The sequence below is a fragment of the Centrocercus urophasianus genome, unplaced genomic scaffold (genome assembly GCF_019232065.1).
Source record: "Centrocercus urophasianus isolate 14NV4802_14NV808 unplaced genomic scaffold, USGS_Curo_1.0 seq_13, whole genome shotgun sequence".
Lineage (NCBI taxonomy): Eukaryota > Metazoa > Chordata > Aves > Galliformes > Phasianidae > Centrocercus > Centrocercus urophasianus.
The window spans coordinates 4,670,570-4,689,132 of record NW_024884475.1 but is presented as its reverse complement, the minus strand read 5'-3'; the positions used below and the strand labels follow the sequence as shown (position 1 = coordinate 4,689,132).

The 18,563-nt window shown below is 42.9% G+C and overlaps 2 protein-coding genes across 3 annotated transcripts in view; one reads left to right on the top strand and one right to left on the bottom strand.

Annotated features, from left to right (window-relative positions):
* Positions 1-565: 565 nt before the first annotated feature.
* Positions 566-14,203, bottom strand: LOC122156711 (zinc finger matrin-type protein 1-like). The gene is given in 7 exon segments (XM_042811740.1): positions 566-1,322; positions 2,252-2,366; positions 4,554-4,748; positions 5,246-5,417; positions 5,504-5,614; positions 6,790-6,905; positions 14,059-14,203. Coding segments are annotated over 7 exon segments (1,611 nt in total).
* Positions 14,204-15,788: 1,585 nt separating this feature from the next.
* Positions 15,789-18,563, top strand: part of SMYD1 (SET and MYND domain containing 1) — a 26,236-nt gene continuing 23,461 nt past the window's right edge. For both annotated transcript variants that reach the window (XM_042812154.1, XM_042812153.1), the window contains exon 1: positions 15,789-16,168. In XM_042812154.1, the coding sequence (XP_042668088.1) occupies positions 16,032-16,168 (137 nt within the window). In that variant the 5' untranslated portion in view covers positions 15,789-16,031. The remainder of the gene's footprint in view (positions 16,169-18,563) is intronic.

The following is an 18,563-nucleotide window of genomic DNA, read 5'->3' as shown; positions in this document are numbered from 1 at the left end:
ATTGCTGGTTCTTCAGAGCACCGAGTCACAAATCTACCTTCATTCTGGGATCAAAAGCCTTCCTCACTCTCCTTTAAAAGCAGTCAGTGGAATGGTTACAGATATGGCTTTGCCTGGGAGCAATGTGTGCCCTTACAGATCTTACCAAGGTTACATACCTTCGTAGGAAAAAAAAAAAAAAAAACAAAACCACCACAGTAGGCACCATTAATATTAGGAAAATAAAGCTATACATTCTGATGAATTTCCAAGAGTGTTCTGTAAGCTACTGACTCTTGCTTGAGGCATTTTCAAGAAGAGCCTTCATACTTTCAAGTTTGCATCACTACAATGGCTGTTGTACAGGTAACATCATTAAAAACTGATGCATGCCTACTACCAACCATTTGCAGAAGACAGGCTTTTTCTCACTGCCAAGAAAACCCCAACTTTGCTTAAAAAAACAAAACAAAACAAAACATAAAACCACCAAATGAACCAACAAAAACCACAACAGCCATAGTATGATACAAAATAGTAAAGATAACCTGCAAATCAGAGCGGGCTCATGAAGCTAATCAAAACCTCACCAGAATATAAAGCCAGAGTCCTCCCAAAATGCCCCATGTTCTGTTTTGATCTCTATCTGGGACGTCTGTTGATTCTTTACGCGCTTTTTTCTCTGTTTCTTAGCAGGTTTTTTTTTAAGCCTTTCATCTTTATTAGGTCTTGATTTCTTCTCATTTACTAAGTCTACATCAGGTTTAATTCGCTTTCGTTGCTTTCTTTCTTTCTCCAAATCTGCACCTTCACTATCTTCCTTTCTTTTCAGTTTTGAGTCTTCTTTCTTACACCTCAACTCTTCGCTGATGTATTTTTTCTCCTCAGTATATTCTACCTGAAGGTTCTGCTCTTTTCTGTAGGAGATGCTAAACGTTTCAGCGAGCACAAGTTTGCAATACTCTTTAGATTCTACAGCTGACAGACCAAAGCCATCTGTGGTGGCAGCTGCCCCACATGCTTGCCCTTCTACACAGTGTGCTGCATTATACTGACAATTTGCTCTATTTTCTTGTGCATGCTCACCAGCTGATGAGCAACGTGGTGATCTGTTTTTCCCAGTATTTGTAGGTGTCTGGGTTTCTGAGAAAAGGCTGGAATGCTGGTCTTGTTCACAGATAAAGGCTGAAGGCTTAACCTCACCAAGGCTTCCATCTTGAAACTCTTCTGCTATTCTCAAATCCATTCTTTCCTCAAGACATGTGGCTTCCTGAGCTTGAAAGGAGTAGTAAGTTTTCTTTGATCTCTTTCTGAGACTGCGAATCTTTGTCGCTCTGCATAAACTGGATAGAAAGAACAGTTACTAATACTGATCAACTTGCTTAGGATCTGTTGAGTTAGCCATGAAGGCAGAGAGACATGCATAATAAAGCTATTTCCAGAGCTACAAGAAAGGACCTATTCCAAGTGTGCTGTCCTGTGTATCTACATGAAACCTCTAACACAAGAGTCTATCTGCAAAACCCAACTGAAGTTACAGGGAATACATTCAGTCACACTGCTGTTATGCTATACTGCACCTTCACATAAAATATGCCTTCCCAACCACGCTTAACAGGAGTGAAATTTTGACATTTGGCCCTCACCGAAGAGCAATCTCAAAAAGGCAGTGATAAAAGGTGTGCAATTGCCATTCCACAGTTAAGAAAAGCTACAATCTCTTCTTTAGGTTAAAGGGAAAGGAAGAGCTATCATCTATCCCAAACAACATCTGACACCAAACACAAAACAAGATGCATGATGAACCCTTAATGTGACACAGTCTATGGAGACTTTCCAGTATTAGAGCCTTATTTACTGTCAGTAGGAATCTTAAAGTTCAGACCATTTCCCAAAAGACTGACTAAGCACAGAAGACACTGTGCCAAAATAGGTGCTACTGTTTTCAAAGAAGCAAATATTTGGGAATAGAAAAGTATGTGAAAAAACCACAACTTCCAAAACCTTTTCTGTGAGCTGCCATTGAAGATGCACGTGTGGCAACTCCAAGACAGAACATCAGACATAAGCAGAAATTTAAATGGACAGTGACTCCTAAAGACAGTAAAACTAAACAGAATCAAGTGGAAAAAAAACCAACAAAATAATGATTAAAAAAAACAGTTAACTGGAAGGTCTTCGACAGCACACAAAAGGGCTAATGAAGAAGCAAAGTCTTTCATAGGAACTTGAAAGCATGTGCTACAGGGTAACAAAAGGCTTCCTGACTTACCTGGTCTTGTGCTTTTTTCCTTGCATGTGGGACTGGTACTCATGTATAGTTGTAAGTATAACATTGCAAACAGGGCACATGTAATGGCCAAGCCCAATCACAGAAAAGAAGGAACCTGTAAGTTAGAAAGACTACAAATGAAGGCCAAATCCAAAGCATTTCACAATAACATGTAATATCAGGTTCCCCAAACCAGCTCCAGAAGAGATACAAAGACTCTGCTGCAAGGTAACTCAATTTTACACACCAACAGCATTCATAAATGGAGCTGCACTGCTGCAGTGTAACCATTCTTCAGACGTTGAGGAAGTTGTCAAACACTGTGTTATGACACACCATGCAGAGACTTTGACAGATCTAAGTTAAGGTCAGATGAGGAGAACCTTATGCCTTCCAGGTCGTCACGTTCTCCTCTCCCACACGCTGCGAAGATTTAAACGTATTAAACAAACAGAACAGCAAATAATGTTTTCCCCAACACAAACCCAGGAGCTTCACATATTAGCAAAATGCAGCACGGATTCCAGTGGACTGCTGCATTGAACAAAATAGATATTTATTCTTTTGTCTGGTGGATGAAAAGCTGGACAGGATGCAGCAGTGTGCACTTGCAGCCTGGATGTCCAACAGTACCCTGGGTGACGTCGAAAAAGGGGTGGCCATTTTAAGGCACCATCTGGAGCTGTGAGTCCAGGCCTGGTGGCCCCAGCACATGAAGGATGAGCACATGAAGCAGAGCTGTTGGAATGGGTCTGATGGAAGGCTTAGAAGAATCAGAGTCATAGAATTGCTCAGGTTGGAAAAGACCTTCAAGATCAAGTCCAACCACAACCTAACCACATGACCCTACTGCTAACCTAACTCATATTACCCATTGCATTATATGTGTCACAGAAGAGAATTTTATCCTTCTTGTAGATACATGGAATCAGGGGAGATTTTTGAAGGAATCTCCAAGGGAATTATTTGCCATTTTGTAAACTATTGAATTATCTCACTTGTTATCTTTTAATGCCACCATGGTAGATCAATTTAATAGAAATAGATTAACATGCCTCTAAGTTATCTTACAAAAAGAAAAGGCTGCAGGTCCTACTCTCCTTTTAAATCTGTTGTTTAATAGCATTCAAGAAGAGTCTTTAATATTAAAGCTTTTTTTAAACAAAGTGGATTGTTACCAAGGATAGAGATGTTTTTGTTTTGCTGCCTAGTCAGTCAATAATACTGCTAAACATAAAATTAAAATGAAAATCTAGTTTCCTGACCTCATGTTTGTCACTGGTAGGTCACAGAAAGAACTAAAAAGGAGCTGGTATAGAAAAGGTGTGAAAGAACTTCCTTAATCCTCAGAAACATTATCTGAAAGAATGATTTTTGAGAAGTTGCTTTTCTGCTTTCAAAATTGTGCTTCAGCACATAGGCAGAAATGATTGCTTCAATCACAATTCCAAAGAACTGAAACTAAACTGTTAATTTGGTTCAGTTCTTTATTCAAGTGTCACATTCATTGTCTTCTGTTATACAACTTCATACCAAATGTATTGTAATATCTTAAGTCTGTTACATGATATCTTTTCTATTTCACATCTTGTGTTTCATTTTTCTTTCTTTCAGAGGTAATAATGTTGGCACAATAGTGTGTGTAACAGCTCTATTTATCACGCAATCTGTTAGTGCATACATTGTAAACTAGAAGACAGTAATGGGGCCTTTGAAGGCTTGAGAATAACAACCATTTAGGAAACAAGTTTCCTTGTGGGGCAAGACTGAAATAATTACAGCTATCAGGTTGGTGAACAAAGATTAAGGGAAGGCATGAATGCAACAAAAAGGAAATGAACAATTCGATTTTTATGTCTGCTTCTTGCTCTGCGCAGAATGAAGAGAGACACTGCAGTCATAGGGTGTTGATTTCAGTGTCAGTAAAGGGGTTTAAGATCAAGAAGGTAAAGCTCAAGAATTCTTGGGAAATGTTTCCTGTGGAGGTTGTTGTGGAGTTTCTAGCACAGAAGGTCTTAAGATTGATTTGATCCTGGCCTTGGAGTTAAGAAACTGAGCTATTTTTTATAATCTCTTTGACTTGACTCCAGTGAGTCAAATTATGGATTAGTGTCTCAAAGTCAATAGGAAATATCTTGCCATCTAAAATTGCCAGAGACAAAGAACTTCAGGATGGCAAACTAAACAGAAAGGAGGAACTGAACTTGTTAGCCTTCTCCTTTGCTACAGGACATTTCCCTGCAAACATCAGAGCTGCCCCTTGAACACTCAAGCTGCCCTCACTTTTTCACATTCTGCTTACCAGTTGTTCTGGATTCTCTGGGGACAGGTTGGATTCCCAGCTCCTCCATTATCTTCTTCCGTGCTGCATTTTTTCCATGTTTTTTACCAACATAATGTTCCTGCGCTGAGAATGGACTGTTGAAAGGAACACAGCAGAGCCAGCAGTAGTTCAGATCCAAGCTTGCTTTTGGAGACAATGAAGGCACCTCAGTTTCTGAAGGAACAGAAAACTCATTATTAGATACCTGTATTAATAGCTATGTGTTTGATGGCTGGTCATTCTAAGGTCCAAGAAGAAAGCTTTACCCTACAGAGGGTGATTCAGAGCACATTTGCTATGCTCAATCCTGAAAGCAACTCGCACAGCACTCACACCAGTTCACTGTTGCATGTGGACTAATTTTTTTTTTAATTAAATATGCTAAGTTTGGACCTCACTTAATATTCAGAGCAACAGTAAACATGTCCATTAATAATCAGAAATATTTGTCTTTAGTTAGAAAGATAAGAAACTTGAAGGCAGGCTTCCCTAGCTTCAAAGCTCTACAGGGTAGTCACAATATTTCTGTCACCTAAGGAGTTACCACATGACAGCTCTGTGACTTAGGCAGAACGGAGAAGCATACAGACATGCAGGTGTAGGACAACACCTCTTTATATCTGTTGCAGAAGGTGACAGGAAAATACACGCAGTGCAAACTTAGTTCTTACCAGAAACAGGTTGCATGCTCTGTGCTTCCATCAGGCCTCTCCTTTCCGCTAACTGCCTCAGCTTTTTAGCATGGATCTTCCCCTGGAGGTGAGACAATGCAACACCTGGGGAAATCAAAGTTATGTTGCAGATATTACAGTACTTATTCTGTACTATCCTTGTTCCATCCATCTGAAATTAAGCAAAGGCAAGCTCAGTTACACAAGCATTCACTGAAAGACAAGAAAGCACTTCAGATCACAGTGAAGAATAGTCACCTGAAAACTGGTACAATCCATTATTTCTTTCTTTTTGTCATGCCTCATTCTCTCATCCTTCCTACCATGACTTTGGACATAAAAATAAACATTCTGAGCATGCTTTCTGCCCTGAAAAGAAACTAGAATTACTCCTGCTCTATTAATAGGGGGCCAAGAAGTGGTATATCCAGCAACAGGAATCTCATTCATCCAAAACAGGTCTGAGGATTCAATAGCCCAAGCATCTGAAATTGGGTGTTATGCGTACCTCCTTCATCTGTGATTACTTTTTAATTCTTAGATGCTCTCTCAACACATAACCTTCCATCTCTTGCACTTTTATAGTGTACTTACCCACACGTCACACTATATACAGGTAACCCACAAAGCCAAACAAGTGATCTGTCCTCTCTAATCTAATCTGATGATTTCCAAGAGTCTGGTAACGATTCTGAGAAGCAACATTAGGAAATCTTGACAATATTAACATGAGAAAGAGGTGCTACCATACTTGACTAGACAACATCACCAAACCTGGAAAAAAAAGAGTCTTGTTTTCATATCAATTCATCCTGAAGTTCTGATTTCACCATTACAATCGCATCTGTTATGCTCAACTGGACTTGGATCCTGGAAACAGAAATTCCAGCTGAGGGTCTGAACTCTGTACTTCTGACAGTACAAGTGCTGCTTAACATAAATCAAAGTAAGGAAGCATTACACCTTACAAGACCTGAATACCAATTGATGAGAATAGCAAAAAAGACTCCTGAGAGCAACTGACATTTTAACTTCAGCAAGAAAATGAAACCTGCAAATTTTCAGGATTAAGTTTCAAAATAAAGCTCACTTTCCTATGTCTATAGCACCGTCCCAAGGCATACACTTGTTCCAAGAAACCTGCAGCATGATTCATACAACTTGCCTTGTGAAGACACTGCAGACATAGCAGCATGTGTGTACTGCTGGGTAAAGCATCAGGAGCACAACCCCTACTCTCTATAGTTAGCACTGCCCCATGCCACACTTACATCCTGGGTCACATGGTGCAAATCTGCTTCCATCCCATACACAGCATGGCCTGAACCTACCCAGTTCCTTCTACAACCGCCCTGCAACATGCAGGTGATTGCTCTTCACTACCACTGAACCCACATCATTCACAACCTTCAAGTCTGGCTAATGTCTAAGCCCAGCATAAGCTTTGGGAAAGGCTTTAAGCAGCCTTTTCTAACACCATACAGAAACCTCAAACAAACCAAAGCCCCAGTACTTGCTAGGAGAAATCCTCTCGTCCAGGCTACCTCATAGTGTGACATCCTTTGGGATTCAAACGGCAGCACCGCACAGCAAACCCTACAGAAAGTGTCTGTGAACAGGTGGTGCCTTGTTGCCTCATCTAATATTTCATCTGAACATCCTGGAAAAAAAACAAAACAACAAAAACCAGTCAGGAGACAGGACAAGATACACCTGCATGCCTTTGCTTACAAAACATTGACCACTTGAATATTCACACACAGCAGACGAGGGAACCAATGTTCATCCACTGAATCACACCATGCCTTGTTGTAGCCTCAGAGCAAGGCTGTAAAGCCACTTCCACCTTCCCACATACAGAGGTATTGCTCTTGTGGACTGAAAGAATATTACTGTGCATGTACTTGGTCTTCAGGTGCCTTAAAATCAAGGAAGATAAAGCTTCATTAGGTTTTCTGGTCATACTCTCAGATATACTAGACTAATGGCCTAAAATACAGGAAGTATTGTAGTTAGACTGGGTCACACACTCAAATATGGGAATACATTTTGAAGAAGAGACGTAAAGAAAGTCAGGGAGCAGCTCAGTGCATGAGATAAGGCCAACAGGTCTCAGAAGCTTGCAAAGGTTGCACCCATTTCCCATACACCGATTTATTTCTTTTAGTTATATGGAGAAAAACTGCTCCAATGAGTGCCACAATCAAAAGGGGTATGGAAATACCTCTGTCTGGGCATGGCTTACCATTGTTCCTTGATACATGAACACATTTCCTAATAAAAGCTTTATTTTCAGGAGTTACAATGGCCAGGTAACTACTCCTTGTTTTCTGTAGCATGAGTCATCCAGCCATATTCAATGTTCTACAGTTACTGATTTATACAGGTCACCCCTTCAAGCATGGGAGTGAAAGATGGACACAATAACAGGATTTGGTCCACACAAGAAAACCTAAAATTACTTGGTTCCTGGCATTAGTTGAAAACTTATCTTGCCCCTGAAATGCATGAATTGCCATAAAGCCCGTGATCTCATAACTTCAGACCCAAACCATATGAAAATCAGTACATATAAACGTATTCTTATTATTCTCTGTAGTCTTAGCTGCTTTTCTGGCAAACATATTTGCCCTGCACTTTGCATTCCTCTTCTGTCTTACAACAAACTGCATAGGATCATAGAATCCTTAGAGTTGGAAGGAACATTTAAAGGCCACCCAGTCCAGCTCAAATGCAAGGGACACCACAGCTAAAGCATGTTGTTCAGGGCCTGATCCAGCCTCGCCTTGAAAGCCTCCAGGCATTCAGCACATCTCTGGGCAACCTGTGCCAGTGCCTCACCACTGTTAACATAAAAAATATTTTCCTTATATCTAACCTAAATTGACCCTCTTTGAGCTTGAGACCATTTCCCCTTGTTCTATCACAACAGACCCTGCTAAGAGTCTGCCCCCTTCTTTCCTGTAGCTCCCTTTAGATACTGACACATCGTTATCAGGTCATCTCAGAGCCTCACCAGCACAGAGCAGAGGGGCAGGATCACCTCCCTCACCCTGCTGGCCACACTTGTTTTGATGCAACCCAAGATACAGCTGGTTTTCTGGGCTGCGAGGACACAGTGCTCATTCATATCCAGCTTGCCATCCACCAGCACTCCCAGGTCTTTTTTCATCCCCCAGGTTGGGGGATGAATTTGCATGAATGCAAATTCAGGAATAAACCAGTGCAACTCCCACTAAACCCTGACCAGGCTCCAAGTTGTAGATGGCCTTCAGTGTGACCCAGGTAACTGCAGTCCCCTTCCCACACACATCAGCAGTCCCCTTCACTAAATCACACTGCTCACTTCCAAGGAAGGGTTCAGAACAAGTTTGTCCCTTCTCCTTCTCACTGTGCTTCCAGACCATTTGTGACACACACAAAACTGACAGAGCATGGGGAGATTTATGCTACCGCTGTCTGCGCACAGCTTCTTGTATGAAAAGTAAGTTGAACTTGAGGTTTTCAGCTTTCAGATGCACAAGACATTTTTCCTGGCAACTGAGAGAAACTTAAAAACCAGCTTGCCTTGCTGTTCACAACCACATCATCAGAAACCTGTCAGATATTCAAGCAGAGGCCTTGCAGGACCGCTATTTTGACCCTGTCATTTCTGAGCAAAAAATCTTTTAAATAAAGCTACAGCTATCATCAATTCAGAACTATTCAGGTCAGCTTTGTATCATTAAAATGATGGTTCACTGCAAAACAGACCAGCTACTGCTTGTCACAGAGGGACTGCTCCTTAATAAAAAGACAGGAATAAGAACGCTTAAGGAAGAAGAGACAAGATTTCATATATGTGTATATATACATACTTCTTTTTTAACCATCATGCTACACAATAAAGTCAACTGGTAGGTTGCTAGACATCTTCCAGGGCAGCATGAAGAAGTGTAAGAATTTTCTCTGGTTTCTAGGCTCAAAATTCCCACTGACCAGACTGGTACCTTAGTAGGAAGTGGCCACGTTCTCAGTGTCACCTCACTCACAGTGAGGGCTGGCCCTGGGTGACAGAGATCAAGCAGATAAACTTCTTACCAGGTCTCTCAAATCTGTAATATTAATAACTGCACCACCACACCAGGAATCTCAGCCTGAGAATAACCACGTTATTCTCTCCAAGGCATGGCCACAAGCAGTGGGGTCACTGCACCTTACCAGGGTACCACCTGTCAGTCTCAGGCCAGCACCTGACAGTCCATGCTGAAGCCTGTCCCAGCCACAAATAAAATCATTTAATTCAAATCATGTGCACTGCACTACCTCACTTTAGTCCTCAAGCAGGAAGGGAGGAGCCTGCACACAGTGCATCTCCTCATCTCAGCTGTCCAGCAGTAATTTTATTTGGTGGCAAACTCTACTGCTTGTCATTAGGTGACTGTACTCCTCCTAAATAACAGCATGAAAGACGAACAAAAGCTTGAATTCTTAGAGTATCAGCTGCACAAAACTGGAGGCAGACCGCATTGCTGAAATCCAGCTCCTTTTGGTCACAATACAGCATGCAGATATGGTTGCTATGCAATGAAAGTCAGAAAGCAACCTTGGAAGTAAACGGGAATGGATATCCACAGACATCCAGCTGAGGGAGAGCAGACAAATGTAACAGGCTCTAAAACCCACATCGAACCCACTGAAGTGTGGTATTACAGAACTGAATTCCTGGATGAACCAGATGGATTTCCATTTCTGCAGCTGAGTGAAAGACATTCATCTAATGAAACAATATAGTAGCACTTCATTTTTGTTTTCTCAAGTGAGTTTAGTCAGTGTTGTATTTGTATTATTATTCTTCCCCTGTCAAAACTCAGGGGACTGCAAAACAAACAAATACCAAATTGGACTCTGTTCTTTGAAAACAAATGCTGAAAAACTGAACTGCCAGTACACTTCTAAAACTAGCTTCACCATCCAAAGCATACAGTTATGATTTTTCCCCCCATAGAACGGTGTAGAAAGATAACTTAAAAACATTTACAGGCATCTTCAAACGCCACATTCTACCACAAAGCTGACAAAGACATGTGCCTAACCCTGCACACAAGCACAGGCCTATGGAGCATACAACTACACCATCCAAATCAGGGTTAACTATTGCACTGCCCAGACACTGCAAAACTAAACTCAAAACAGAGCTAACCACTTTTTAGCACTGGAGAGACCCATGACCTGCCCTGACACACAATAAGAGGAGCTTACAATTGATGGTAACTGATTGCTCACCCTTTTGCCCAGGGTGAAACAGGAACAGACACTTCACTGGCTCCCTTGGACAGTGCTGTGGATGAAACAGAAACTGTTTGAAAGCATTAAGATAGAAATACAGTAAATCAATCACCCAGTTCCTTGCTTCTCTTCCTTTTTCTCCCTGCTGGCGCCCAGCCTCCTGTTCCTACTGCCCTCTCTGATCACCTCAAGGACTTCTGCTCCCTACATCCCAACACACCCAGCAGAGCCAGATCAGCACAGCTGAAGCAGACTGAAATCAGCCATTCTGCTTTTAGAAGAAAGTTTGCAACTTACTGCAGTAAAAGTGAGTTGATGTTTCAAAGCAAGCTAACAAACAAAACCAAAACCTTAGAATTTCAGAAAACATACTGAAGTTATTATTACTTTTAAAAATTTCCATGGGCATATTTAAACCCAGCTGCTCTCATTCAAAGGCAATCAAGATGTTAATTGGCACAACAGAAAGCTGACTGAAGTCTATGTGGGGAGGCTGGTTTCTCTTAAAGTAACATTACCATTAGATTAATTAACTACTGCAGGATAAGCTGTTAGTTTCCTTGCCAGGTATTATTTCCACAAGACAGCAGCCCTATTTCCCTATTTGCTCCTTGGGTCTCCTAACAAATACCTTTCCCCCATCTTGTATGCAGAGAATGAAGATTTGCAGAATACAAAAGGAGGGAGATAGCATGAGAATGTGCTACATATTGAATCTTGAAAAATCATGGTTGTAAACTACAGATTAACTGCACATTTATAGGTATCCAGTGTTCATACTTTCTTGCCACTGAGCCAAAAGAAACCCCTCAAAAAAAAAACATCCTTCCCCCCTAAAAAAAATATGTGTTTTAAAAGCATCTGGGTGTGCAAACAAATTAGCAAAAAATGTTGCCATAGAAAATTTCCAAGGCCAAAAATTATTTCTAGTTTTGTATTTAAGAAATGAATACCTCCCCTCCTTCCCCTAACAAGTATATAAAACCAGAAATTTTCAGTGATGCTCACATCATAGCTCTGTTTGGCATAGGACCTGCATAGACTGGGTTAATGGGCCAAGGTTAACTGTATGAGTTTCAACAGGACCAAGTGTCACGTCCTGCATTTTGGTCAGAACAACCCCAGGCAACCCTACAGGCTTTGGAAGAGTGGCTGGAAAGCTGCCTGATGGAAAGGAACCTTGGTGTACTGATGGACAGTCAGCTGAATACGAGCCAACAGTGTGCCCTGGTGGCCAAGAAGGCCAATGGCATCCTGGCTTGGACCAGGAATGGAGCGGTGAGCAGGACGAGGGAAGTCATCGTGCTCCTGTACCCGGCATTGGTGAGGCTTCACCTTGAGTACTGTGTTCAGTTTTGGGCCCCTCACTGCAGGAAGGACATGGAGGTGCTGGAGCAGGTCCAAAGAAGGGCAACAAGGCTTCTGAAGGGCTTGGAGAATGTGCCCTAGGAGGAGAGACTGAAGGAACTGGGACTGTTTAGTATGGGGAAGAGGAGGCTGCGGGGAGACCTTACTGCTCTCTTCCAACACCTCAAAGGTGATTGCAGTGAGAGCAGGGTTGATCTCTTCTCACTGGTGACAGGTGACAGGATGAGGGGAAAAGGCCACAAGTTGCACCAGGCGGCATTTACATTGGATATCAGGAAAAAACTCTTTACAGAAAGGGTTGTTAAGCACTGGAATAGGCTGCCCAGGAAGGAGGTTGAGTCACCATTCCTGGATGTGTATAAAAACCATTTGGATGTGGGCTCAGGAACATGATTTAGCAGAGGGTTGTAAGAGTTAGGGTAGTGTGGCTGGGTTGTGGTCAGACCGGATGATCTTTAAGGTCTTTTCCAACCTGGGTGATTCTATGATTCTATGATTCTACGATTCTATGATTCTATGAAGTGGCAACCATATAATCATAGAATCATATCATAGAATCATAGAACATCCTGAGTTGAAAAGGAACACAATGCTCATCCAGTTTCAACCCCCTGCTATGTGCAGGGTCACCAACCAGCAGACCAGGCTGCCCAGAGCCACATCCAGCCTGGCCATGAATGAAATATGTATGTATATAACCAGGGATCCTTGCTTTGTCTGGCTCAAAACATTCTGAAGTTCAGAAACATGACAACTCAGTTCAAAAAGTGTAAGTGAAAAAATGAATTTAAACCTAACCATAACAAGAGCACGTTCATAACTTGTCCCTTTGAGTATACATACTTTTTTTCCCCCAAAAGCCGGCTGCTTAAAATAGCTGTCAGTTTTTAAGCTAAGAGTGATTAATTCCTCTGGAGTTACTTCTGTTCAACAGAATACTACTAAATTTAACTGACAGTGGGGAAATCTGTTGTTAATGGATGTTTCAAATATTTCACAAAAGGCCATGTTTATGCATTGTTATTTAGGCTGGCTTGGTGTTTTTCAGTATCTAAAGTGTGTGGAGGGCTATAAGAAAGAAGACTCTAGCAGGGTCTGTTGTGGCAGGACAAGGGGAAATTGTTTCAAACTAAAAGAGAAGAGATTGGATGAGAGATTCCTCACTGGATATGAGGAAAAAGATTTTTAATGTAAGGCTGGTGAAGCACTGGCACAGGTTGCCAGAGAGGTGGTGGATGCCCCATCCCTGGAGACACTCAGGGTCAGGCTGAATGGGGCTCTGAGCACTGTGATCTAGCTGTAGGTGTCCCTGTTCATCGCAGGGGAGCTGGATTTGATGCCTGTAAGGGTCCTTCCCAACTCAAACGATTCTATGAATCGAACAGTCAGTGCTTAATAGCACGAACCAAAGCCTTTCAAAACACAAATACTGTATACCCATTATGAATGATTTGACATTCCTGGAAGCTCAGCACTTTTTTCACCCCACTTGCTAGATCTTTAGCAGGATGACGTCCCACAGATTTTTTGGGAAGGAGAGGACACGGAACTGAGATGTAACAGGAACTTTCCATCTGCAAGATTGATTTTCAGATCTCTGTCATAGATCCGATGTATGAAAGTACCCTGTTGGGCAGCCTACTCTCAGAAGTATGACGTTGGCTTATGAAGAAACTTTCTGAAGAACTGAAGGCCAGCTTTTAAGAGCTCAGAGCGACTTCGGACTTGTCAGACACCTTGCCTGCTCTTACACACCTGGGACACAGACAAGTCTCCCACTGCACTTTGCTCGTTAATTTCTGCTTTGGGTTCAAATTCTCGTTACTTTTAGCTACGGGCATCACACAAAAGGGAACACTTCACACATTTCACAGAGGGAACAGCACAAGTGCATTCCTGTCACATCACGATGCGTATTGCAGGGAGGACACGAAACAGCCGCTTCTCTTCCAGCAGGATCTTGAGAGAGCGGTGTGTTACACATCTAGCTTACACGGGGCACAGATCTGAGGCTGGAAATGAAATACACAAGGTTGTAACACACTGATGGATACCCCAACATGTGAGGCAGCCTCCACACGGGGGTCCTGTGGGTGACAGCTGGCTCAGAGCCTCGCCTTTTCCACACGGAGCTTCGCACCCTCACTTACAGCCCCTGGGACGGCGGGTGTGATCACACGAACCCCGCCGCCGCCGCTCACCTCGCCCTTGGGGCTGCCGCCTTCGGAGCCTCTTTGCGGCCCAGGGCCGGCTATAATTGAGCTCTGAGGGCCAGCACATCTCAGCGCTCTCCTCCCACGGCCCAGCCCAGCGCCGCTTCATCCTGACGGCCGGTTAAACCCCCTGCACGGCCGGCCCGCCTTCCGCCTCCCCTCAGGGCGCGCAGCCCGCCCCTTGCCCCGCCCAGAGCGTCCGCATCGCCGCCCGTGCTCTGTGGCACTGAGGATCTGGACGTGACTGCTGCAATTAAAAGTCAGACTGCTTTCAGCGGCTGATTGCTTCTGCTGATTTGTATGCACCGCACAGAATAAATATGAGCAGGTTCGTGCAGCCAGCTCTGTCAGCCTCAGTGGGAGCTGGAGTCGTGTGGTTCTAAGGAAATGTTGCTAATAATCACATGAGCACCTGGATCATCCTGAGTCCATAGAGCTGTGGATTGATATTGTTTGTGCTTGGCACGCTCAGGCAGACTGTAACTCAGGATAATGGAACTGAAGTGCAGTACTTCATTTGCAGGAAAGGAAATTCGCCAGAAGCTTTTCAGAGATGCGAAGCAGTTCTGAGACTGTCTTGAAGTGGACAGCAATAGTTCCCGTGTCTTTGGCTAGGCAAAACATTTCTTTTACAGCCAAGCGATGCACAAGAGTTATCCTCCTTTTCTCTCTGTGCCTCGCTTTCCCTGTTAATCCATTCTGTTTTTCTGTACAGCAAAGAGGTATTAGAAGAGCAAATAATGACATTTGTGTGGTGTATCTGTATCTGCTTCCTTTTCCAGAAGGAAACAATCAGGTTTCCCAGCAGTGGGAAGTTGAGATGGCCAAGAACCAGCCTCACAGAATGCTATTAGAGGAAAAAAAAATAAAAGCTAAATGAAAATCTAAACTGGGATCAATTTCTATAGCGAGATTAACTGCTGTATGTGGAAGCCTTCCTTTTTACATACACTGCCTGCTGGGGACAGAAGACAAAGCAAGGGACTGGGTTCTCTCGGGTTGTCCTGCATCCCCCTTTTACATTACAGTGGGGCAAATTCTCTGATAGAATCATAGAATGACCTGGTTTGAAAAGGCCCACAATGATCATCTAGTTCCAACCCCCTGCCATGTGCAGGGTCACCAACCACCAGACCAGGCTGCCCAGAGCCATATCCATCTTGGCCTTGAGTCATCTCTTCCAGTGTTGGAGGTAAGAAGCCCTCAAATGTTTTGTAATCTCAAAGTATTTATTGCATCCAGAAGTGTGCAAATATCTAAGATGTCCTTCTTATTTCTGCAGCTCGTGCCAAACCACTGCTGCTCTTCCAGCTCCTTCCACGCTGCTCTGTGTGCTTGCTGCTAATGTTTAGGAAGTGACGCTCCTTTTCCAGGCTCCAGTGGCAATGGAAGAGGCAGAGGATTGCAGGGCACGTGTTTCGCTGCTCTCCCTGCCTCTAAACACACTGTCCATCTCTTAGAGGGTAAAAATAAAGCAGCATTGTTTAATTTCTGGAAAAAGCCAGATGACAGTGGAAGGGGTCAAAAATACACATACCAGCACTCCCTATCCCACTGTCTCAGCTGTTGCTTCCTGAGAGACAGAAGCATGTGGTTGCTAAAAATACCCTTGCAAAGAGAATACATTCCCTCTCCTATGGGAGAGTATAAATTAGTCTGAGTCCTAACATACACAACTACTTGTGGCTGGGAGAAACAATTCCAAACGTGTTTTTTGGAGGGGGTTTCCTAAGAAGCAGAAGACCCGGCCCTGTGTAGGTCGGCAATAGTGCGTGGCAGATCTCCTCCTGCCTTTCGTGCTCCCACCCCCTCTCCCTCCTATGGGATACGGTGCAGCTGGGGGTGGGGGTAGGCCAGCCCTTTTATAAACGTGGTCTTGTGGCAAGGCGAAGTTGACAAGGGTGACAGAAGATTTGGCTCACTGCTCATACCTGGGAATGACCAGAGGGGGAATGGAATCAGTTGAAGTGTTCACGACTGAAGGCAAAGGCAGGGGCTTGAAAGCACAGAAGGAATTCTTGCCCGGAGATGTCATCTTTGCAGAGCCAGCCTACGCTGCTGTGGTTTTTGATAGGTAAGAGAAAAGGACTTGTAAAACAGAGTTCAGAAGTCATCTCAATGCAAAATTCATCTGGCTGGGTGGGTGAAAGCTTGAAAGTGTCTGGACAGTATCAAGAGGGGTGCGAAGGGAAGTTAGAAACACTTTTGTACTTATGCACTCCCAGCTTACAGTGATATCATTCCCAGGGCTCAGAACTGTTTTTTCACTTTATATACATGGCACAATCTGTTTTCAGGATGTGAGCTTGCAAGGTGCTCGATTCTGCCTGCTTTTGCCAAATGCAATGAAAGTTGCGTGTGTTCAGTGCCTCACAAAACTGGACCCATGCTACATTCCACTGAGTTGCAGGAGTAAATGTAATTCAGTGAGAGCAGTCTCAGACACTTTGCTGAAATCTCCAATGTATAATGTGTGATAACAGTGAGTTACACTGTGTTTTGCTCATGTGTGCCACCACCCAGAGCTGCATGTGTAGCTCCACAGGCAGCTGTCTTCAAACTGGAAGATCTACAAGTGGTGTTATTTCTCCTTAAGTAATTTCATGTTTATAACTAGCTAAGTTAACAGAAGTTGAGTTTCTACTTTCACTCTTAGACAGGAACAATTTGAACTTTTTGTTCATACTGATACAGCCAGAAACTGAATTTTGGTGCAGATGCCCTTTTCTTTTCTGCTGCTTATTTCAAGGGTGAACAGCACTTGATCAGCCTGTGCTGCCAGAGCAGCCTGTGGGTGCCTACTTCTGCCCTTCATATTAGTGGAAAATTGATTTAAATAGCCTGAAAGCTAAAAGACACAAAGAACCAATTTCTATGTTAACCTCCTGCGGAATGAACCTAGTCTAGAGCCTCTGATATAAATGGGATTTGTCCATCCTTATAATGCAGTATCTGAGAATAGAATTTGTCCCAAACGTTTTAACTGAAGAACTAGATGTTTGCTGACATTCTGGGCTTAGGAAATTTGTGAGCACTCCTTGAAGGCACCAGCTCTGAAGCTGAGTTTTGCCCCACGTTGCCAGTGGCTTTAGAGAATTAAACAGGGCAGAGCTTTGCTAGCTGAGCTTTCTCTGATTGAATCAGTTCTGCTAACAAAGTCTAGGATTCAAACAATTCAACCAAAACATTTTTGTTTTAATGCTGGTCATCCTCCCTGTTAAGTGCTGCAACTGAAGCTGATTTGTGCTTGTATATGATCTGGCAACAGCAGAGAATTGAGGATAAATGGACAGAACAAGGAATAAGATTTTTTATGTCTTTCACTCACTTTTTCCTTGCCCTTATGTGGCTGGTGAATGAACATGTTTGTGAATGTATACAATTATAGGAACTTACAATTTAAGTGGTCTTTTTTTTAATGTTTAGTTCTTGAATTCTTAACCTTGTATTCAATTACAGTGGTTAGTAACAAGACCTCTCCTTGACGTGCCCTCTTAGCTCTCATACTTTAGTTTCATTTGTGCCACTTGCTGGATTCTGTGTTTTATTCAGAAGTTCCTATGGATAATGACTTCTCTCATACACCCTATTAAAAATACTAATTTGAGCACTGAAAACATTTTGCCTTTTGTTTGCTGGTTGACTTTTTTTCTTCTACAGGAAATGTTGTGAGCATCGGGAAATATAGGAGAGCAGTCCAGGCTGCAGTCAGTGTAGATTTCCAAGAGACAGTGGGCGGGCAGAGCTGTGCTTCCTTCCCTCCCCAGGCTGTGTTTATTTAAGTCCCAGAGCATGAAAGTGATTAAATAAACACATCTGTGGGACTGCAGAGCATGGGAATGGGTTCAGTCATTCTTATCTCTCTGCTGCTTCTTCACGCTCCCGTGCAACAGTAGTTGACTCTCACCCTCCTGTGGCATGTTTCATCCCTAAGTACTTCATATGTGTCAGTGGTGAAATTCCCAAACTCTCTGAGGCAGATGTTGCCAGTTAAATGTTTGCTGGTTAGTGCTCAGCAGGGGTATCCTAGCCTGATATAGAATGTAAACATGCGTTTTGCTTGTGAAAACTGCTCTGATGTTTTTCACACACTTATGGGGCTTTGGTTTTGAAGGTGCCTTCTACCACAGTCCAAGTGGCATGTAACTGTTGCATGTAACTCCATTGAGCTGACTGCTCTTGAAGGATAGCCTGGATCCTTCTAGTACTCAGCAACTTAGAGTCTTGCTAAAAGCAGTGAGTATGTGAATTATGGAAAGGGAATTCAAATATGAGTGACTGGTAGCTTTAATTTTTCAGCTCAGATCTTACCAAATAGGTAATGAAATTTTCCACAGAGCTCAACTTTCTGCATCTATTAAGGCAACCATGGAAGCACAGGAGTGCAGGGTAATTTGAAAATTTGGTCTGTACCTTGCAACGACTTTAGAAGCTCCGTTCTATGGGAAGTCTGGTCATGGTGCAGATGT